We start from the raw sequence: 24,316 nt of genomic DNA, 5'->3' as shown, positions 1-24,316 counted from the left end.
TTGTTTTATGTTTGTGATCTTATGAATCAACAGCTAAACTAGCTGTTCAAATTAGTTTAATGTATAATGATTGTTTGTTCTGTTTTGTTGTTTTCCAGCTCCCTCAGGCTCAAAAGGTAAAATATTTTAATCAAATCTTAGTTATTTAAAGTAGTCACCAGTCCATCATGTTTCCATGGTGTGTGAGTACGGTACAGTAGCGATCAGTGAAACACTTAACTGTAATGGGGGATCTGGAGTTGAGCAGCAAGAAAGGTAGCTGACATCAAAGTCAGCTAAGGTACTTGCTGAGAGCAGCTCTTCAAACATATGAGCTATTTTAACATGATAGGCATATAGTAGCCTACAACTTCAAAACATCAGGCTATTTTATCAAAAATTTGAAATAATAATAAGGATTTAAAAAATCACCCCATTACTCCATGTGAAACATTTCTGGATCATTTTGTCTCTACTGTAGAGACTGCAGGACCCATGGTATAGCTGGTACCCTTTCACTGCTCCCCACTGTATCTATCAACACACCTTTGAATACATCCAACCTTTGACTTCTCTAATAGGTTGCATACAGTTTTCATATAATATGCTCTTGCCTTTAAACAGCTTCTGCATCGATATGGTATGTTACTAGAGTCACCACTGCACATCATGATAGCACAATGATTGCAGCAAACTCAAAGAATTGCTTGATGCCTGTTGCATCATCCTTGTATAGTTCACAAACGTATTTAAAGCTTCCAGGAAATAGAAAACCTAGATGCTGCTTTGTGATTTGTGGTGAGAAGTATTAAAATTAAAAAATGAATGAAGTATACTCGGAAATTGCAATACTCACTCCTCCAAGTCATTCTTATTGTATGAGGTAAAGCACCTTTAATAAGAAATGTCATAGTTATTAATCCGTTAAGCATCACTGTTATTAATAGTCTTGGATGATGATCAAAATTTGTTTTTTAATGAAAGCTGTAGATTATGATGTTCAATGAACAGTTTTTGCAGAATGGTGAGGGCATCCACGGAACTCAGAACTTTAAAATGGTTTATTAATGCATCTCATCCACTTTTTAGTTTAAAAAGCAAGAAGTATGAGCATGAGAGCTTTTATTTTTATGATGCTATATATATTTGAAATTTCCTTGCTCATGAAGCTCAGAAAATTCTATTTTAAATCTGCAGGTAATATGTATTTTGTGACAGTGGACTATGTCCATAGTTCGTTCTTGTGTTTTGATAGTTGCAGAACCTACCAAATGTGACATGATAACAAAAATTGTTGGTTGTTTTTCCTTCTGGAAATAGATGGTTTAAAGAAATCTTTTGTATACAGCTTCCAGGAAAAGTAGAAGGACTAAAAGGCTGGCTAGACTGGCTAACCTTGGCTTTTTCATGTTCACCTGCTTGTCTAAAAGTTTATGCCAAATGCTTCTCTGAACAGTTTGCATAAAGAAGAGGCAGAGTAGGTTATAATATGCTGGTGCAGAAGGATATAACGAGTCAGGCTGTTTACCAGATTGTGTCACATGGGGCTGTATTACACATTCTGATGTCCACAATTCTGAGCTATTAAATAGTGTTCTGGTGCAAATTATTCAAGTTCAAGGTTAGGGAAAAAGCACACAGTTTTCGTGGAGGTCAAAAATTACATTTTTCAGTGTGTTTACCCCTTGAACAAACTAATGCAGAACTAAAGCCACGTATTTTGTATATGTACGCATAACGTCTAGTTGACTGTATACTACTTTCATGCAGAGAAAGAGGAGAGGGGTGGGAAGGAAGGAATGGGATGGGGAGGGAGGACAGATACAAGTAATCCACAAGGGCTTTTGATAGCTTCAGGTAAGAAATAAGCCTTTTCATGAGCATGGCCTGATAGCTTATGAACAAAACAAGAGAATCTCTTGCTACCTCCAAGGTGAAGGGAAGCAGCAGAGGGCTGATGCATGCGCTTATGAATGACTTAGTCACTAGTGTACATGTTTTGCCATATGGTGTCTGAACTTGTACTTTATTTTTGTTGGAATCTATGTATTGTCTTGAAAATGTTTTATCTATAAACATTTCAAACAGTCATGTCTCTCTAAACATGTTCACTTTAATCTTTGAGTAATCTGAAAGAAAAATGTGGGATTCCAAGTTTACCTTTACTGTTTTATATCTGTTACAAATACTTGGTCATCCTGATGAAATGTGTTGTGTCTTTTATGTGAAACCCTTTGGCTACAGTCTTCTCAGTGTTTAGTCAAAGTTCTGTGATGAATAGCTATTGATTTTGAAGACCTGTAGGTTCTCAACTCTCTACGGCAGTCAAATAACAATTAAAACCTGTTACTGTTATGCTATCTGCTCTAAATCAAACTGTTGCAAATTCAGAATTGGAATGCAGGTGAAATGAAATATGAGGAGTTTAAGTTGGATGTCTGTTGCACCATGATATTTGTCTTGAAAAGATCTTTGTGATATACCCTATACTTAGAAAATACCGCAAAATCAAAACAAGTCCCACATAATTTCAGGTGATAGAGATGCTGATTTAATATGGTTATGTAACTTTCAGAAGAAAATATGTCTAGGAACAGCCAACGTATCTAAAAGAAAGAGCCACTATCCAGACAAATGGAACAAAGTCCTGTGAATTTAATATGTCCTACATGTTGCTTTTCTGCATGTTTTTAGGTAACCATTCCACAGGGCTGTGATAATTGTAATAAAACAAACCAATAACTCAAATTTACCAGTTTTCAGACTTTTTCAGTTTGGCTTCCAAAATGACCTTTATCTTGGAAACACTTTTGAAAAGCAGCTTTTATATTAATTGATGAACAAAAGCTATTCTTCTTTAGTAGCTCAAAAAGGTGTTTTGTTTCCTAGGAGGAAAGCTTTACTTGCTTTCTTGAGCAAACACAGCAGGATTCAAAAATCTGTTGTCCTACTCCTGCTGTGATGTTTTATTCTACTTGGCTTGTGTGAAGAGGTAGAAGTGAATAAATTAGGCAACAAATCACACAAAAATAGTTGCGTGTAGGAACATTTAGGAACTTTATTTAAAATTATTCTCCCATGAACGGAATCATATTTCCTCCATATAGAAATGTTTTGATGATATTTGTTACCCAAAAGTTCCTGACAGCTTTCTTCTCTTTTTCTGTGTTATCCCTTAACTTCTGTAAGTAGTGCTTTGCACTCCTTTTATATTGATGCTATCATCTTTCAGCCATTTGGGAGTATCATTTATCATTCCCTGCATCATTTACCTTCTTATACTTTGAAGTGTTGAATTAACTGTCACTGGGAATAGAAAATTTGCAAAGCTGCTATTTCATTGAAGTCCATGGCTAGTGATTTTAGCATTTTTATAAAATTATAGGAGTAAAATTGAATCTAATGAAGTACAAAATAGTCATGAAGTAAACATTTTGACCCTGATTTAGCATTCCTTTGGATCTGTTTCCTGCTGATAACAGGCTATTGTCTTTCAGTTTTGTAATGTATATAAAGTTGAGTGATCCATTCACGAAACTGCATTACAATTTTCACTTACGTTAATCGCAATCTTAAATTTAGTTTCCAGAATTCTCTCTCACACTCCTCAACAAGTAAGCTGAATTTTAATAACACTTTTGAGTCAGCAATTTGCAAAATCTAACTATTTTACAATATAAAAGTTTTTTGGTGTTTCATTTCTGTGTGCTAAACATGGAAATGTCTCTCTAATTTAATACACTCGCACAGGCTCCTATATTGTCCCAGGCCATAGTTTGAATCTAAGCCAAAATAATAGGTATTCTTTATTCTTGTAGTCTATATAAGACACAATTATATGGTAAAATTCCAATTCTCTGATGCTTCCAGCCTGCCTCATGACACTACTCAGCACATAAAAGTACACAGTCACAGGAAAAGACACCACCTCATGAAGCAAGCCTATGCAGAGTGAGGAAAGGAAGAAGGGGTGTGGGTTGGGAAGGTGGCAGAGTTATAACACGGTAGTGAAGAAAAAACAAAAACTTCAGCATGATCCTCGTACTTCAGATATATCCCTACAGAACTGCTGTCTGCAGTGGGTAAAGGTTCATGGTAAATCAGCTTGGTAAATCCTGTGCCAGCAGATCTTCACTTTGACCTGTTTCCTCACTCAAGTCCCTTAAGTCCTATTTCCTTCCTGGTCTACAGACCAAAGGTTCCTATGTCACCATAGCTGCACAGCCCTCCTCAAACTGTTGTTTGAGTGCATCTGGTTAGCCTCATCATATCTCCTAGCCTTGTTTCATTTTTTTATTCAGAATGTTAGCTCCAATTTTAAGCTCTGTCCTCTAGATATGATGGCCTATGGACCTTTTCTGCATTTCAACCTATTGGTAATTTAATTAAATGTTGTGGAAAACAAAGCTCCTGTTGTGGGATGGTGAAAAATCAACTAGGAACACTGTAGATCCAGAGAAATTATAATTCAGAGTAATTCAAAGTAATATTATTGGCCTACAGATTAGTCTATGAGCAAATTTGGGCATTGTTGTGGTTATTTGATAGTTTCCATGTATCAGAATTGGTGGGAGATGATTCTGACTTTACTTGACACTGCTTGCTACAACAGCTATCCTGTTCTGTGGAAATGCATTACAGTTATTACAGTCCAATATAAATGCAAAAATGAAGAATAGGTCAAGCAACAAAAAAGATAGAGTAAAAAATGTTTTACTCTTTGTTTTGTTAGGCATTATTTAAATTGGGAAATGAGGACTAGATAGAATTAGCACTATGGAAGTTAACTTCTGAGCTGGGCTGAGCAGTCCTGCTAGGATTTCCTGATATATATCATAGACATAATAATCCTGTATTAAAAAAAGATATTTTGAGGTTTCAGATCTAATATTTTCTTGGATGAATATCTTCTTAATGTGTTGAAAGTTGGTGATAAAATTCTAGAAACCCTGACACAAGTTCTGGTTGTCTAAATCACAAAGTCTAAACTCTGAAAGATACTGGAAAAAATATGAGTTTTAGATCTCAACATTTGTTTTCTTTCTGTGTCTAATTACAGTTCAAAAATTAGCAACAGAAAGTAGAATTGCCCCATCAAATTTGTTGTTTACTTAATTTAATTTGCTTTTTTTTATATTAATCAATAACAGTTAGGGAATGTGTATATTTAAGAAAATATAAAAATACCACTTCATAGGCAGCTGAAGTGAAACAATATTGCATATTGACTTTGAAAAAAATCAGGAATAGCATCTAAAAAAGAACACATATTTTCTTACTGTTGTTACTTGTTCTCCATCTCAGGAGATATCCACTGGTCTGTCGCTGGCAGAGCCCGGCTTTATTATAATCGTTGCACTATATATGTAGACAAGAACAACATTGTATTAGCAGTAATAGCTATGGACACTACTCACTCTGTGTCAGAAATTCTGGACAACCTACTGTAACTCTTCTTGACTATACACTCCTGTGGAAAATGTTTCAGAGATCCTTCTCAAATTCCTATTGCCATAATGGAAACACCTAAGGAAATGGATATTCTTTCCTCTATATGTGTTTCTGGAGTAAATCTGGAGCCTGCCTTAATCTTTGTCCTGGGGGATGGATGTTAGTGCTAGATGTGAGGCTAAACTCTCTTGGGTTTGTATGCTTCCCATGAGGAGTAAGTGGATGCTTATTTATTTGTTGTTTCTGGAGAGTCATTTGGGGTTTTTCTGAGGGTGGTAACCCTGTACAGCAAGGAGTTAAAGGCAAAACCTTAGCAGTTAAATGGATTTCTCCAATCAAAAAAATACTACTGCTAGGCATTACAGATCCGTGACTTTATCAGGGCGTAAGCTCTGTTTCTTTATTCTAAACAGTCAAGAGTCATTTGGCCTGGGAATGCATTTTTCCTAATTCTTGAGATGATTTTTAAAGGTTTGTTATTGTTTGCTAAGCATTTTATCAAACTAAGTGTCTATGGCCCTTGTATAGATTCTTGCCTAAAACTGTTACCACTAGGTCTTTTCAACAGAACAGCTTTCTGTTAGCAAACCACTAATGCTGTCTCTTTCTTTCATCATTTTAGACTGTAGATGATAACGTACAAAATCCTGGGATCTAACTGAAAACTCTGTTTTTCTTTGGGGGGGTCTAGTTTTACTTTTTCTTGCCAATGTCATCCAAAGTAGCCTTGCAATTCTTATGTGAAGCATACTAGTGCAAGTTGGATAAACTATAAGAACTTACTCTTTTGTAATACTATTAGATGAACATGTTGAAAAATTAATATTCCATAGCATAATTCATCCAAACTTCAAATGAATGGAACTCAAGCATTGAAATACATGTATTTTTGCTCTACCATTGTAATTCCATGTTTTAGAGAGCCATAGGAATAATAACAGTTAAACTACTTGTATTTACATGAGGATATCTATCCAGACTTGAAGGAATAAGAGATATCTGAGGTGCTGTACAGTTCAGTAGTCTCCCATAAGCATATACCCGTATGCATGAATCCACATACATTTAATGTTTCACTGAACTGAATTCCCATTAATTCTTTTTGTACCAATTTGACATTTTTGTAGGTTCTTTATCCCGTCAAGCACTGTCGGATCACTGGCATTTCATAGATCTTTGAGGCTAAAGTTGCCCTGTATTTCTCTTGTAATGGTGGTTCTGCTTAAATGGTGGCAGAACTCTGCTTAAATATTCCCAGAATCACCTGACACCTCTTGGTCTACTAGTTTCACTCATGATGTAAAAGAGATACCTTCTGCTAAGGGCAAAAAGGAAAGAAAATGAATTAATGAATATCTTGAGTGGAAGCTAAGCTCAGAAGGAAATTAAAATGAGGTTTGTTTTGTTGGTTTTGGTTTAATAATAAACCCTAGAGGGAATTATGTTATTGTGAGTTGATATTCTTAGCAGAAGATGAAATTTGTATTGCATTCAAATGTAAAACTAAACCAGAAATTAACAGCTCTGCAGAAAGGTAGAAAATAGAAGAATTTTTGAAACTGCTGGTAGAACAATAGCTGCTGCAATATGAAAACAATTGTACACAGGCAGTACTGAAAAAGAGATGCTCATTCAGCATAGGGAAGAATCCTTTTTTCTGGTTTTCAGAGGAGAAACTTGACTATGAAAAAATACCTTACTGCAAAGGAATTCCACCTGTGTATATGTGGTTTGCCTGGGTTCAGGGGTTCCAGTAGGTAGTGTGCCTTTGCCGCAAGAAGGACTGTAATTAGCCTTCACATTGCTTTCACATTACTGCGGAGATTCATTCAGGATCAAAACACTGGTGTAGACAGCAGAAGCCACTCAAGTCTCATACATTGTTGGGGACTTCCAGACACATCCACTGGTTGTATCCTGTCTGAGGAAATAGGCAGACCAGTACTGGTCAATAGATTAGTCTGACTAGCAGGCACAGGATGGACCATATACCCACCACTAGCTGGAAACCTAGCCCACGCCGGAGCCTCAGTTGACCTGGCCATCTTCTCCCTCCACCTAGCAGGGGTATCCTCAGTCCTGGGGGCAATTAACTTCATCACAACTGCTATTAACATAAAACCTCCAGCCCTATCACAATATCAAACCCCACTATTCGTATGATCTGTCCTAATCACTGCCGTCCTACTCCTACTCTCACTCCCAGTCCTCTCCAGTGGAATTACCATATTCCGAACAGACCGAAACCTAAATACAACATTCTGTTGAATACAGGAATACGGGAATAGTTAAGACTACTGAGGTTTGAGAGAACTGAACTTAGAGAGGAAGCACAGATTGTGTTTATGAAGGAAGATGCCTTTGTATGTGAACTGGCAGAGACAATCTGTGTTTCCTCTCATGAAGGCATCTTCCTGATTCATTAAGGGAGATGCTGATTACAGCACTCATCAACTGCAGTCCTTAATCAAAATGAATCAGTTGGAGAACAACTTAATTGCATTGGAGCAGAAGAAATGAAACTAAACTTTAGGTCATTTCTTCTTTTCTTTTTCTTTTTTCCCTGAACAGTAACTACCTATGTTTTATGAGGCAGCCTGCTTGCCCATATTACATTCCATGCTTACAAAATAAAAATGTTCCAATATTCGGATGGATAAACAGTTTCTTGAATAAAATGTCTTTGCAGAATTCCTGCGATAAGGTAAACTCAGGGTTTTGCTTTGAAATGCATAAGGCTCATGTAAACATGCTAATTTGGCTTTTGGAAAAAGCAGGAACTACTTCTATTCCATGGAGGATAAATATCTAACAGAGTAAGGACAATCTAAAATGACAGGTACTTAGTGCCATACTGCATATTATCAGAGTTCTGTATTTTTTAGCATGAAGATGACTTTGTAAGAGTGAAGGCTTGCTGACGTCAGACATTTAAGATGGTTAGTGCTTTTAAAAATACAGATCTAGAAATAGACATATACGAAAGTATATGTAAATATAAATAAATATTTATTCTATAAATATGAATAAATAATACAGGCCTGGCCCTGTCTGCCTGTTTTGAGAAATTACTGTCTAAGAAATTTACTTTGATACCTGTAATACTTTCTAAAAAGCCATGAGTAATTTATTGCCTGTTTTTCCATTTTTATTTTTCAGTCCAAAATTTTTGGATCCTTATATTTATTTTCTCATTTCATTTTCATTTGACTAATTTTAATTTGCTGACTGAAGCATCTGACAATGCCTTAAGCGTTGACTTTGAATTCTTATCTTTTATTTGTGGTAGTTTCCTTCTGTTTCCAGTAATCTGAAATTCAGAATTTGAAGAAACTGGAATTCACATCCACTTCTGAAATCAGGAAGTATTTTCTTCAGAAATTGCACAGGACCATAACAAGCTTGTCTGTGCAGATATATTTAAGTAGAACAAAAGTCTAAGTTAGTGCATGGATACCATCACCGGCCTAAAACTGATAAACTGCTATTCAGTGATTACTTTATGGTTATATTTTGCCAATATTCCTAATAAGGCAACAACAATTAATAGCTGTCTAGAATTTTCAGAGGCCTAATAAGATTAGATGCCCAAGTCATGGCAGATGTCAGTGGTATTTGGAAACTAAACTCCCTGAAGCATCTTTGAAAATTTCATCCCTAGGAAATGGCAGCAATATCCAATGAAAACATTATTTGAGATTATTTTTGTACTATTCCACCAATTTTGATTTGGTTCCATCTTATACCCTGCAGGATGTTGTACTGAATCTGGGAAGTGTTTAGACGCATTTGAATGATGCTTCTTATATTGGTAATTTTATAGCAAAAAATACGGAGCAATAAAATGTTTTGAAAGGCAGTTCAAAGTGCATACCTTTTCCTTAGTTCACATCTGTTGGTAGCCTCAAGTGTTGGAGCTTGCCAGTGGAATATTTATTTTCCTGGAGGGTTGGGGATGAAGCAGGTTTTGCTTTCTTGCCTTTTTCTTGATATTATGTAACCACTGGAAGGAAATAAAAACACAGCAATTGTTACGCTGCTAAATAGGTAAGAGACAGGACTTTAACGTCAGTCAGAGTCTACGTGTGTTAACTAATATGGTGCCCCAGGTAAAGAATAAGCTTAGAAACTTATCAGGGATATAAAGACTGAAGAAATAGAAAGGACCTTGATTTGTTAATAGACTGATTGTAAAGAGACATTATTAAGCACTGGAAATAAGACAGTATAGTTGTAGAGGGGAAGAAAAGAAATAGAGGGTTTTTCTTCAAGAACAGAAGAATTCAAAACAGACCGTTGGAGGAATTGAAAGTTATTATGGTTCTGCATATATATTTAGATGAGGTTCCAACATTTGTGTTAAGTTTGGTCCAAATTAATCCTTATTTGTGAATACAGTTGGTCTGCCGCAACATTTTGTTTCAGCAGAAATTATATACATAACAAACATAATAGTGTGTGAACATATTTTTGTTAAACCTTATTCTTTGTTTCCCATGAACCCTGCAAACCCCAGAATATGTGGGGGTTAGTAAGGATGAACAAAGTAAGCTTATCATGTAGCTTTAAACAATTTCAAATAATCAGACTGTGGGTAATTATTATGCCATATAAATCATACCTTTGTGAAAATGGCAGTAACAATTACTATTAGTTACCCATATTAGTTACTCCTAAGAGACTGAAAGGACAAAACTGGATAAGGTACAGCCTATTTAAAGATTGAGATTAAATTAATGGTGCTTCATGTTTCAGTCATTCCCAAGGACATTTCACTGTATGTAACTCGTAACCATCTATCTGTTGATGGTACTGCATTACATTAGGATAAGTATCATTCTTTTATTTGCCGATTACACTTAAACACCCCCCCCCCGATTCTATGTGTAACCAAGTTATTTCTTGCCTGCTTAGAAACATGCATTTTTTGCCTATTAAAAAAACCCCAAAGAGTCTTTAAGATGTTTCCTGTAAGAAATGTTTGACTAAAGTATTTTCTTTTTTACATGCCTACATAATTCCCTTCTGAGCCTATGACTTTGTGATGTCCAGTTGATGAGTTTGGGAATCATAAGGATTGTATACATTTTCTTTTGGGAAAAAACAAATAATAATTGAGTAACCAAAGAGTTTATTATTAATTACACAATAACCTGAACTGTTAAATTTAGTAGAGTCATTTGGTGATTTTATCATTATATATTTATTTCATTGTTCTGAGTTTGTGATATTTAAAATTTTTACTTAAGCCTTAACTTCTAATTAAGTATTTGCTGATGATTAAAAAAAAAATCCTAGCCAGTCCTGAGGATATCTGTGATATATATTTGTTCTAAATGTAACTAATACAAGCTGAAGTTTTGCCAGTGATTAGAGAGCATATTATTGTTTTCTTTTTTCCTCAGAATCACTAAATTTTTCAAACACTTGCATGAGCTGTTACAAAGCTCTGCTGTATGTAAGAAATAGTCAGACTTGTAAAGCAAAAATGCAAAATACCTAGATCATGGCTTTCTTTGTAATTTATTGATGGAGTCTAGCACTAATTGTCTTAGCAGAAATACCCAGTGGCTAACATTCTACTATTTCAAAGTATTTATGCCAAAATGTCATTGCCCAGGGAATAAAGTTGTGCTCCTCCCCAGCAGATAATTCCTCGCAATCTAACAATTTCTGTGAAACAAATACTGCAGCTTGAGTTGGTGACTCAGTGAAACATCACAAATATGAGTCATCTAGCATCCAGTTATTCGCTGACTCCACTTATGGAAGTGAGCAACAACCTGTTCATCTGCCAAACAAACAAAAAACCAAACAGGCTGGACTATAAGATTTCACTTCTATAGAAATGATTGCAGCAGCCAACCCTTGGTGGTACTTGTAGATATCATAATTACAGGGCAAACATTCTCTTCATGCTTCCAAAGCTAGTTTTGAGAGTTAATGACCTATTCGCTCAGAATTTCCCAGGAACTCCAGACGTTTTTTTTTATCTCCAGTTAAAGAATTTCAAACACCCTGAAATTTTACTGACAGGCCCTTGGCTGGCATCCTGTCCAATAAATTGTTTCTAGTAATCTCTAGAGAGAGAGTGGACTCATAAAATAGTACTGTACTGATACCTGACAAATTCGTAATGTCAGAGAACAACCACCCTGGGCAATCATATAAAATCTCTAAATGCTCCAAGATGTCACCCCATAATCAGCAGAATGCTTCTTCACTTCCTGGTGTACGTGTGCTTGGGACTATTGACTGTCATACCACAGAACATTCCTCTCCATACAAATCATGTCAGCATGCTTGACTGTACTACTGTGGCCAAGGAGAGTAAATTCTTATACTAGTTCAGCTGCATTTGACTTTTAAGTACAACCTCTGAACTCCCCGTGTTTTGCTGAGTTGTTGTTTTGAGGTTTTTTGTTGGTTGGTTTGTTTTGTTTAATAACTCACTATTGCTTAATAGATCAAGGATTATATCAGGGCTGGAAATATTTCTTCTTAATAAAAAGGAAAACAACAACAAAAAAGCAAACATGATCACAGGTTGGTTCCACCTCATGTCCTTATCAATTCCTTATCAGATGTAAATCTTCGCGATCCTAAACCTCATTTGTGTTCTTGTCTGATGTCTGCAAACATTCCTTCTCACCATGAGTTAGTGCCGTGCTTCAGGAAATATACTTGTTTGGGAAACTGAAACCCACCTGAAGCAGACTGGGAGCTGCAAGGCGTGTAATGTTCTAGATTTTGTCTGATTTGTTAATCTGAAACATGCTTAATAAAAAATATCTTGGTCATAAGGTATTACTTGTGTTCTGAAAATCTGCGGAGTTGATAGCTGTTGCTTCATTAATAACAAAAGCTTTGTTAAACAAAAATCGAAATTGCAGCAATTCTCAAAAAATTTATTAGAAATACTTCCTCAGTACAGAAAATGTGATACTGATGTAAGGGTAGTAAAATATCACAGTTGCAATTGGGCATGACTGTCACCTACATTATTTCTCTGGAAGATCGTCTCTATTGCCTTGTCCGTTTGGCTAAACACAGGTGCAACAAAGCAGCCTTTAATTGTGTTCTACAAAATCTCCAGCTGTGCTTATAACTGGATATGTCATGCTTTTAAAGATTGGATAAACCCCTTCAACTTTAAATGTCTTCCTAAATTATAGGGGCAGAAAGAGTTTAACAGTAACTCTCAACTTCCTGCTTCAGTTATCTGTCATATGTAGATGGTGAGGATCTACAGGCTCGAAGAGCAGTGCTTGTCTTGAGCATCACAGTCAGCCTTTGCCTTATGGCAAAGATGTAGTCTGGCGAGAGGGCACGAAGAGACAACAGTCTGAGCAATGTCACTCTCCTGTGGCCAATGATAAGCTTTGTACATGTTTCTCTTGAATGGAACCAAGGTCAAGAGATCTGTTTTCTCCCTAAATTGAAAGAATATGTTGAAAGCTGATGTGCAGAATCAGCTAATGCTTCATGCCACCTCTTTGTCCAGCAAACTGAAATCGGATGGAGCAAAGAGGCTCCTGGGATCCTAACTGGCTGTCATCCTTTCTGCTGCTGTGTTAGCTGATGAGATCTCAGTCTGGACCAGAACAAAGTGTATGCAACTCATGACCTCTTGTTTCTTGCTGGGAGAAAACAGCCTGAGGCAATGTTGGCAGAGCTGACACTGGGAAAGATGTAGAACAGAGCTCCAGCTGCTTTGCTACTGCACATGCTCCTTCCACAGTCCACATTTCAGCCCCTTTGTATCTCTCCTGGGATACTGCAATAGGAATGAAGATGAGGCATCTTTCCTGCCAGTGCAGATGGTGGGGTGGGCAGATCTGGTATGGCTGAGATGGGGCTGGGGCTGGGCTGGGCTGCACTGATGGCAAATCTAACTACATAAGTGTCATTTACAAAAATTGCCTTATCTCTTTTAAAATTAAGAGAATGTAATTGAAAAATGCAATCACATGTCTGTAATTGTTTCTTAGTTCTGAGAGATATTTCTTTTTCAAATATAGCTTGCTGATGATCAGGGATTGGTGTTGATGACAACTGTTGCCATGCCAGTATTTAGTAAGCAAAATGAGACTGTAAGTACTCAGACTATTTCTGCCATGTGATAGTGGGGTGACTGCAGCGAAGTTGCTTCCAGGAACCTAATAAGATTTTAGCCTACTCTAAAAATTTTTCTTCTTATTTTGTCTGCAGTTAGTATCCCTTTGTTAGCATAAAAATGTGGACAAATAATCCAAAATACCTATACTCTAGAAACCATAGTAAAATATTGAAACCCTATGTCTAAGAGAAAAATCTCAGATGACACTAGGCCTTACAGTTTTCTTGCTTCTATATTACCTTTTTACAGCAAATAATCTATACCCTTTTCTTTGCACTGATATGCTTCTATTTCATAATCTCAGAATTTAGTCATATGTATATGATGTATACATCTGTTTATCATTACTAATTTAACAGATTATTACATGTACTTTCCCCTGAATGCTTAACCTTTTTCTTTTGTTTCTCAAATGGCAGGAGAAACTGGGAAAGAAGGGAGTAAGATATTTTTAACAGTGGTTTTTAATTCAAAAACTGTTTTGCATGAGGAAGATTTCTGTTGAAGGGCTCAATACCTATCAAAATTTGCATGCCTTTTCTATGTGAATTGCAGGTAAAGTAGAAAGGAGCAATATTATTGATTAAATGGCTATTTGATCAGATGAGTTGTACCAATGTCTGGAAACCCCGCTTTTTAATTTGTCTGTTATGTATTCACTTCTGCAGACTAGCTGCAATGTGAAATAAGCAGTGAGAATGTTCATTATTATTGTGGTTCCAAGTGCATCTTTTATTGTTCTTTTCAGAGATCTAAAGGGATTCTTCTGGGAGTAGTTGGTACAGATGTTCCTGTTAAAGAGCTTTTAAAAACTATTCCAAAATATAAGGTAATACACAAATGATAATATGTCCTTTATACTCAGTATAGTATCTATAATGTAACATCATTTATTTAGCATGTTAATATTGTTTTTACCGATGTAGCTCCATTATTTCATTCACTGTCCTCAGGAATTCTAGCTCTGTAGTGCCTGATTGCTAAATGCCATTAGTCTGGAGATCAAGTGCAGTTTTTAATACCAAAATTAATATATGACTTGATCTTCATATTTTTGCAAATCACAGTGTGCTCTAGAAGGTAATATTAAGTATTGTCTGCATTAAAGTCAATGAAATGATTCAACCACACAAAATAACCAGAAATTAATGCTGAAAATTTGCATAACTTTGCATACAAAACCCTATCCTTAACATGCCTTTATGCTTCCTGCTTGTGTGTAGCACTTCCTGTCCCAATTCCATGCCCCAGATTAAGCGTCTCCTTGAATTAAAGCAAGGGGCACATCTGAGGAACTTGAACAAGTTCCTGCCTAACCAGATTAGTGGTTCTTTCTCTCCTACCCAGTATTTGCTAGATATTTCCCTCTACTGAGTTTTCCAAAGTCAGAGACAACCCTGCTATAAAATTCTTAAAAAATAATTATCTTAAAAGTTTTCAAAATTTGATGCTCTTCATCTATTGTGAAATGTTTGTAACAGTAAAAGTAGGCTTCAGGCAAATGGAAAGATATTACAAAGAAAACTACTTTTCATTTAAATGTGATGCAATATGTTAGTATTTCACTACTTCTTTATGCATGAAATGCTTTACTATAGTGCTGCTTTATTTGCAAATGAAAATTAAATTCATGTTTTCCAGTTAATTCCTAGTGAAATTTTTTTGCAAGACAAATCAGCACATAATACAATACCGAAGACAGCCTTTACTTAAGAGGCCAGATATTCGAATAACTACATTTTCACATGTACCTCTTCTGAGCACAAATTTGTGTGTCATGCTTTCCTCTAAGTTGGCTGACATGCTTTCATTCTAAGAGGGTGGAGGAATAAGCTGACTTGTGGGTACCTTTGAATATTCCTACATGTTTTTGTAGATAATTCTAGTTAAGAGGAAGAAAAAATCCCATAGATTTTAGTTCTAATTTGAATACATTAGCAATTACTAAATGATTTTGTAGATCAATATGCAGAAACTGGAAAGTATAAATTAAATGAGAATTTGCTAAAAATAATGCATAAAATACTGGCATTAGTGTTGATAAGGTGCATTGAGTAGTTTCCTGGAACCTGGACCCCACTAGGCTAGAAGCTATGCTAACACAGAACAGAAAGGCTGTCCCAGCTGGAAAGAAGTTTGCAGACTCTGGGAAGAGGCAGCAGATGACTACATACTGGTATCAGAATATAGTGAACAGAGACATTGCTGGTCAGGATAAATAACAGAGAACAGTCTCAGTGCACTAACCACCGAAGTGAGTTAACCACAGCTTATACTTTTGTGTATGCAGAAATATAGAATTGGTAGAAGAGACAGGAGCAAAATTTGTTCCTTTGCAAAATTTGGAGCAATGGCAGCAATCTTTGGAGCAGCCTTCTAAGGAGCTATGGGTAAAGCAAGTTTCATTTGTAATGAGAAGGAAGAACAATGTTGTAGGAACTGCAGAAATGAAAGCCTGGCTGTTCATGGCTGGATAGAAAAGGCCATATCACAGTGATATTATTCAGAAGTCATCTGTAAGTTTTGGACATAGTCTGAATACAAGAACCCAAAGAGAGAGTGGGGTCTGAATAACAGGTGTTGCAGCAGAGTTACAGTATTTCAGAAAAGAAGATAGGCAGTAAAATGAAAATTTCTGGTTTTGTTTTATGATATTATATTTTTTAAGACATAGTTTTCTGTGGAAGTAATATACGATCCTCTTTCTGAATATTACACTTTTTATTTGAAGGTACATTTTATATTGCAGGATGTAATGCAAGAGAGAATTATTACAGGAGGCACCAATATCATGCAATGCAGTTAGGTTAGTGAAATAACTTGAATTATAACTTCCAGTTTCACATATCATAAACATTTCTGAACAGTAAAAAGACCATGCAATTGCAAGAGCTTGATCACCCCTGGGACCAATTCCTCTAGAGGCAGCATCTGAAATAAAATTCACCCAGGGATATAAAATGATTGGTTGGAAATAGAATTCTGCTGACCTGGAATTCTCTCAGCTTGGATGAGGTGGGTTTTATACCAAGGAGGATGAATAATAACAACAAGCTATTTTCAGCAGTCATCATCTAGACTAAACTTCCCCAGATGTCAGTGGCAGCTTCTCCTGAATAAGGTAGGGTTGGATTTAGTAATATTTAGTTTTCATGTGGCGTTTGACAGCAGTTAGAAAAAGTTATTTGGCTTTTGATTTCTTCATTTAGAGACAGAGTTCAAGTTTTCAAATGGCAGTACTGTTCTAAGTGGTAGTATCTCTCAAACTAAAGCATTTTAAGTGCAGAGAGTTGCAGTTTGACATATTGCACAACACAGTAAAATAATACCCTTGGAGTCTGGGTATGCCTCATATAGGCAAAAAATTTTTTTCCTGCGAAGTGTACCACCCACATTTGTTTCTTTACCTGACTTCCATTGCTTGGATGTCATTCTGGAGTTATCAACACAGACAATTATACTTGAGATGTGATATTTAGCCAACAGCTAGTTCACTTGTCATACTATAATAGGTAAAATATGTCCACTGTTATTATTTTGGTTATCCCTCCTTTATGAAGAGATGCCAAGAACATATCACCTTCTATTTCTTTCACTGAAGTTTATTGCTTTAGGAAAACCGCTAATTTATGAAACAGTCTTCTATATGGCAGATACTGTTGACCATACACAATCATGCACAGAGAGATGGTATAAATCTACCTGCTACATTTTCTCTATGACCTTGCCATAATATCGTACACTGGTTTATATTTCCAGAAAATTACAGAAGCCAACAGACTTGCTGTCCTACTTGCCTCTTAGAAATTATTCTGACTTCTCAACCTTGTTCACGTTTCTTTATGCCAGACAAATTCCTGAGGACCCACTTCAGCAAAGCATTTAAGAATGCACTGAAGTAAAATAAAAAGGTGGTTAGTAGTGAGAAAGATATCAAAGATATCAAAGCAAGATAGTTCTGGAGTTTTGGGTTTGGTTTTTTTTTGTTCGTTTGTTTGTGGTTTTTTAATACATCATTACATCAAGATGCTTAAATAAAGATATATGGGATGTTACATTGCATTACTTCAGAACTGAAAAAAATGGGTGAGAAAGTACAGTGAGATGTACTCTTTGCATGGTAAAAGTTACATTTAGAAGCTGCAGAAAGATTCTACATTAGCAGCAGGTTTATGCTAAGAAGGGATGTTAGAATGACCATGTGAATGATTTGAAGGTACATTTCTTGCGTTCAGTGGGTGCAATCAACTGTGTAATAGGCATACAGTTAAAAGAGTAGTATTGTTATTTAAGTACAGTGCTAAATTTGATTATATATATAATGTTAGGCCTTATAAAGCATTTAATTACTCTCAAAGATAGTTCCACTCAGTACAAATATGTAAACTTACAGGAGTTTCTTTAGTAGAAATATGCCATCTTCTGTGACTCCAGATGAACTTGAATTAGCAGAGAGGTAAAATGCCTTTAAGACTTGAAGAGGTAAATATCACATATGACAGGCCACTGCTTGCTTGCTCACTATAACTGTACGTTCAGGACCATTGATTTAAATTATTCTTTTACATCTCTTGACCAAGTGAAGTAAGCTGAACCTAGCCACTCCTGGGAATATGTGAATTTACTAAATTCCAGTATCCCTTTGCCTTTGGCACATTCTATAGTGTCTCCTATGTATGTGTATATCTAAGTCACTCTAAAGCACACAGAAATAAGTGCCCTAGATAGCAAACTGTGTGTGACATTTTAAAATTGTGCTATATGCTGAATTCATCACAATGACAGGTTCTCATTTTCACAAAATGTCAAGGATCAGAGCTTTGCATACGTTATAATGAAATACTATGTGGATAAGGGTTATGAATACCATCTTTAAGCCCTGGATAACTAAACTCTTGCCTTGTTTTTTGTTTAAGAATTTACTGGAGACCATACTAATTAGTATGCCTTTCTCATTTACTCTTACAGTTAGGTATTCATGGATACGCTTTTGCAATTACAAACAATGGATATATTTTGACTCATCCGGAACTTAGGCCTTTGGTAAGCATATTATTTACTGATCTATTTTATTTAGCTATATATGTTGCATTTGTTTTTCTTTTAGTGTGAATAATGTAAAATTCATTAAAAAATTAAATACAACAGACAAGTTAATTTGTACTGCTTTATAACACCTTATAGTTCTTGGTAAATTTACCTATGGAAACAAAGGTTGGCATGAAAAAACCAAGGAAAATAAATATACAGGTTGTTTCTGCAAAAGATGCAGTCCTCCATTACTGCAAAATGGCAGAGCCAAAAATTGCTGTAATTATGTTCATTTTACATTGAAACGGAATGTCAGAATGCTGTATTGCTATGTAATAACCCCTATTTGTCAAGTTAAAGTGTTAAAGCTAATCATATATATGCACAGAAATTTCAGTAAAGCATATTTTTAAGCAAAATAGGGGCACAAGGGATTTTTGTACTAAAAGAGAAATAGCAGAAAATTTTACCTTTAGTTTCCCTATCATCTTGTTTGCATTAATCATAGCAAGAAATATAGAAGTGCCTGTTATGCAAATGTTTATCAATTTAACACCCTGGAGAACTGGTACATTCTTGATTGCATCATTGTTTAGGAACAGCACTTGCAAGTGTTCCATCACTATCAACTCTTAGCAAAGCATCAGTATTAATAATTCCACTGCTGAATGCACATGGATGCCATATGTATTTCTCATGCAGGCACTTCAAGTAAGGTACAATTTCAATAATATTTTAGTAAAAAACAGAAGTATTAATTGGATGGATAATTTCATATGAAAATAAAATTATTAAAAAGCATTATTTATTAAGTCATTAGCATATCTGATATTTTCATTTTGCAAAAGTATTTGTCTTTCTAAGATTTGGGCTAGGAATTACACAATTAACATTTTAACATTTGTATTTGCGCTTATTGTTTCCTCATTCATTTTTAACGGGCGTAGAGCTTATGAAAAGTTCAACTGGGGGACTTACATGGGTGCATGGAAGAACATTTTCTCAGTAACTTCACTACAAAATGGACAGAAAATCTAATGGTAAAGCAGACATTATAGTATCTGGGAAGGTACTTTAAAATTATTGGTTTCGTTGTAATTTTTATTCTGAGAATATCACCCATGATTCTGGATGGTAGATTTTTTCACAGCTGTGGAAAGGAAGACAATACCTGTAGAGAATTGGGTGAATTACTTACCAATAAGCACTACATTTCTCAGGAGTGGCTCTTGCAAATTATCCCATTTTACTGTTCCAATGGCGAGTCACTAAAGCTATATATCCAGGAATAGAGAGCTCAGACTCCAGACTGTTACATTAACATGCTCCAGTCACCTCTACACTCTACATTATGATTTCTCATATGATGAATTTCTATCTTCTTGTTTTATGAGAATTAGGACCTCTGCTACTCAAATAAATAAATATTAGTGAGTGAAAATCTTCCAGCCTCAGAAGAACAGCTTGCTCTTATGGAAGATAGAAAACTCTAAGCATTTCACCCATCAGTCAAAACGTGTTTTGTCTCTACAAGATACTACATACTTCAGAAGTATGTAAGTGTAGGGGTTATGACACAGATTCACCACACCTAGACCCATCTAGTTCAGAATCCCATTTCCAGCAGTGTCCAACATGAAATTGGTGCTGAGGAAGATGCAGGAACTGAGTAGGATGATGTAGAAAATCTCTTAAAATAACTTTTAAGAGTTTCACATAGGCTTCTGCTCATAAACACTTCATTCTGACATTTTAACATTAAGACTTATTAGAGTGGATACTTCTGTTATCCATACTAACATATATATTTCTGTCAGCCTGCTTGACTTCTCCTAGAGATTTTTCATATTGTAACCATTTTATGCACATTTTTTATTTTGAATTTGATTTTTAAATTTCATTAGAAGTAGTTCTTATATTAAGAGTACGGAAAGCAGAAGCTCCTGATCTTTTTTTTTCTTTCCATTTTTTACTTTGTGTAATAATTTGTGATTGTAATCTCATTGAATCTTTCCATCACGATAAACAACCAATATTTTCAGTATTGCTGTAATGATTTTTTGCTCTTACTTTTCTGCATTTTGGTGTTTTGTTATCGTGTTCTCTGTATTTTTCTGACCTCTTATTTATCCATTTTTCCATGTTCTTTCCTTTCTGACTGAGTTTGCCTGCTGAGCTTCATTTGGTAACCATAGCAGAGAGAAGGCAGCAATAGGGGCTGTGCAAAACCTCCTTAAAGCACCTGGATTATACACAAACATTTTTAATGCACCTTCAGATCTCTTCTGCTGCATCTTTGCTGCTTTGTCACCTCAGCTAGCTTATCCGTGTCAAGTGACTATTTGTGTAATTTTGCTTTTATCTCACATCCAGCTGCACCATAGACATAACCTAAAAATTGCTTAAAAGAGCCAAGGTTACACTTTGCTACACCCTTTCTTACAAAGCTACGCACTGACTAGATCTAAAATTTGTCTCTCACCATTCTGTATCTTTTCCTGCAATTTGCTATTTGAAAGTTTATATTAGACTAATTACGTTAGTTCACCTTCATGGTTGAAATGCTGAAATAAATGTTGTTGCACTCTAATGTAAACTTTGTCATCTTAAACAGTTTTTTTGTGGGAAATGCCAGTGTGGGGAGAAGTTGTCTTCAAAATTTCTAGCTGTTGCAATGGAAAATGTGATAGGCGATTGTTTTTACTTCATGATTGGCCACTACCTTCAGAATATTTTTTCTTATCTTTGTATGTATTAAAATCCATGTTTGTTTGTTTTTTTTTAATATCACATTCTAAATTGGATATAAAAAGCATTGTTTTTTATAGTGTTTCCCAATTTTCATGATACTAAAATAATGACTTGGTCTTGGCTCCTGAAACTGCTTTTGATATCTTCAGGTGTCACAGGTACATCTGACAGCCTATCTTTGCAAGCCATAGGAATACATATTTGAAAGTTCCCTATCTACATCGCAAGAGTTTGACAACACATGCATTTGCTGTAATGGCCTTTTTATTTCTGGCAAATTACTTCCTTCAAAAATATTAGTATTTATCCATTAAAGAATAGATATTTTAATAAACAGAAGGTAATGAAATCCAGGAACAGTGCATAGCTTTTAGACTGACAAAGAGTGTTCTCCTCTTTCCTTATTTCTGTAGCGCTGGTATGTTTTAATGAGGCAAAAGGTAGTTTTCTGTTACTATCCCTCGCCCCAGTGTACATCTTGAAGGCACTTATTTCATTACCTTATACAACAGTCTCTCTTTTAAAAAGCAAAATGTTGGGCAGTAGCCCACAAGCTGTCAACTACAGGGAACTCATTGTGATATATTCATGGTCTGTTAATTTCATTTTTTTTAAAGAGTAATTTTTACCTCTGGGTTCTGTCAGTAGTGTGTAATGGGAGTCTTCTGTTGACTCCAGTGGAGTTTTTGAGAGTGAAGTGATTGCTGGCTTGGGCCCTTAGATGAATATTGCAGGCCGAATCCTGATACCATTGTAACTAGTGGCAAAATGTCCCATAAATTTGTGACAATAAGTATGTGAAAATAGGCAGGCAGGTAGGACTGGAATTAGCTAGTTCACCAAAGACATTATCTAAAATTATTTGGGTGGGTTAGAATTTACATTCAAGTTACATCGATTACTGACTTGATCCCCACTGGTTTATATTGCTATTGTATTTTCTTATGGTGATGTAAAGCTAGAATATTACTTGACTCCAGAGTTACTAACCCCGGCAGCCATATGTGTTAGTTCTGAAGCTGACATACTGCTTTTTAAGGAATTGTCTTATGGGACACTGAGTAGACAGGCAGGATAGCAAACAGTCGCTGACGAAGAGTGCTTCCTGTTGCACCAGATTTTTATCTTATGCTGACCAGTATATTTAATCATTAAGCTAGCTGCATTTGTGTGCTGATTATCCCATTGGGTTTATGTTTAAAAATGTTTTTCTTGGAGATTTCCTCTCTTGTTTCTTCTGTTTTTTTTTTTTTTTTTTTAATAAACTTGGCTCTCAGTTAGGATGACTGGTTGCGTGCACAAGGGCAGCTGGTGGGAGCAATTGAAGGAACAAGGGGAAAGTACTTTCTAGATACTTAGAAAGTACTTGTAGAGGCTTACGGCAGTTGCTGAAGTAGCACCCAGACTTCCAACTCCGTGCTGGCTGGAAGTTTTCAGGGGTGACTGTTGCCGTAGAAGGACTGGAAAGAACTTCTGCTTACGTTCTTCTCTGAAAGACATTACCAGAGTGGTGAGTCTTGGCAAACAACAAACCATGATAATCAAGGGAAAAGGAATCCCTCGGAAATTTCTTTTGGAGAATAAAGAGAGACAGTTTGTAAGGCTCTGCCAGTCAAATGATTGAGCGCAAATTACCCGCGTGATTCACACACAGAGAAACTCCAGTTTTCTCTCCCTTCCTCTCGTTGCCCTACTCGTCCCCAATCCACCGCGGGCCGCGCCTTCCCTTTCACCCGGCGGTGACCGGCCGTCCCGCCCGGGACCCTCCCCAGGAGCTGCCCCGGCGGCGCACGGGCAGCGTCCCCCGCCGCCTCCCGCGGCGCGGAGGAGCGCGGGGCGGGGCGGGAGGCGCGGGGCGGGCGGCGGCGGCGGCGCGGGGGAGCGCGGAGCGGGGCGGGAGGCGCGGGGCGGGCGGCGGCGGCGGCGCGGGGGAGCGCGGAGCGGGGCGGGAGGCGCGGGGCGGGCGGCGGCGGCGGCGCGGGGGAGCGCGGAGCGGGGCGGGAGGCGGCTGCGGCGCGGGGCAGCCGCCATGCGGTGGCGCCCCAGCACCGCCGAGGGCGCGCGCGGGCCCCCGCCCCGCCCCGCCCCGCCCCGCCCCGCCCCGGCGGCCTGGGTGTGCGGCTCCCGGTGCAGCCCCTGGGCCGGCGGGATGGCGCGGGGGCGTTTCGCCGGGCGAACCGCGCTGGTAGAATCCAGAAAGACACCTCAAAGGGAACTGAAACGAGCAAATGCCTTTGTCATCTTTCTGCCGTATTTTTCGAAGCCTTTGGGGTTTTTTTTTTTTATTACATCGTGGATAAGTACGTTTTAAATGTTTTTACACGTTATGCCATTTTAGGGTGTATTTCCTATCAAAAATACTCCAGTGGTAACTCAAGAAACTATAGCTATGAGTAATGATAGTTCAGTTTTTTAAAATAGTGCTGTATCAGAATGCTTCTGTATGCTGCATTTTGATTAAAAGTCTATATTTTTACAGAGTAGTATTTTGTTTTCCATAAGAGAATCTTTCAAATTGTAAGATGTAATTTTGAATCTTATACTTAGTTTAAAACCACAAATTAACTGTTTAGAAAAAAAATATTAATTGTTAGGGAGCTCAAAAGTGAAGTTTGAGATTTTTCAAGGCAGTACCTTGGTTCCCAAGGCTCCTTACGCATGCTTGAAATGCATACACGAGGACGAATTTTTTCTCAGCAACAGTTATGTCAGATTTAATTGCTTGCTTTTCAGTGTCCTGTTAGCACTTGCAGTGTGCTAGGTGTTACTCCATTAAATTTTGAAATGCAAAATATATCACGATGATGTTACAGCTTGCCAAAGAAATGAGCTTACTGAATTGAATGTAAAGGAAGAGTCATGAACAAGCGAGACATACTTTTTACATACACTTAACAACAACCACCATATTAATTGTGGCTGATTGCTCATTACTGTAACAGTCATTGTGTAGTCTGTGAAATGTTGGTGTCAGAGGAAAACTGC

At 36.8% G+C, this 24,316-nt stretch overlaps 1 protein-coding gene across 2 annotated transcripts in view; it reads left to right on the top strand.

Annotated features, from left to right (window-relative positions):
- CACNA2D3 (calcium voltage-gated channel auxiliary subunit alpha2delta 3) overlaps nucleotides 1-24,316 on the top strand; it is a 491,034-nt gene that overhangs the window by 346,462 nt on the left and 120,256 nt on the right. For both annotated transcript variants that reach the window (XR_010373325.1, XM_064453883.1), the window contains exons 14-17: nucleotides 99-116; nucleotides 13,452-13,523; nucleotides 14,298-14,378; nucleotides 18,518-18,592. Coding sequence is in view for 1 of the 2 variants with exons in the window: in XM_064453883.1 (XP_064309953.1) it covers nucleotides 99-116; nucleotides 13,452-13,523; nucleotides 14,298-14,378; nucleotides 18,518-18,592 (246 nt within the window). In the remaining variant the exon portion in view is untranslated. The remainder of the gene's footprint in view (nucleotides 1-98; nucleotides 117-13,451; nucleotides 13,524-14,297; nucleotides 14,379-18,517; nucleotides 18,593-24,316) is intronic.

This window comes from Phalacrocorax carbo, chromosome 6 (genome assembly GCF_963921805.1).
Source record: "Phalacrocorax carbo chromosome 6, bPhaCar2.1, whole genome shotgun sequence".
Taxonomy (NCBI): domain Eukaryota; kingdom Metazoa; phylum Chordata; class Aves; order Suliformes; family Phalacrocoracidae; genus Phalacrocorax; species Phalacrocorax carbo.
This window is presented reverse-complemented; position numbering and strand designations above follow the sequence as displayed.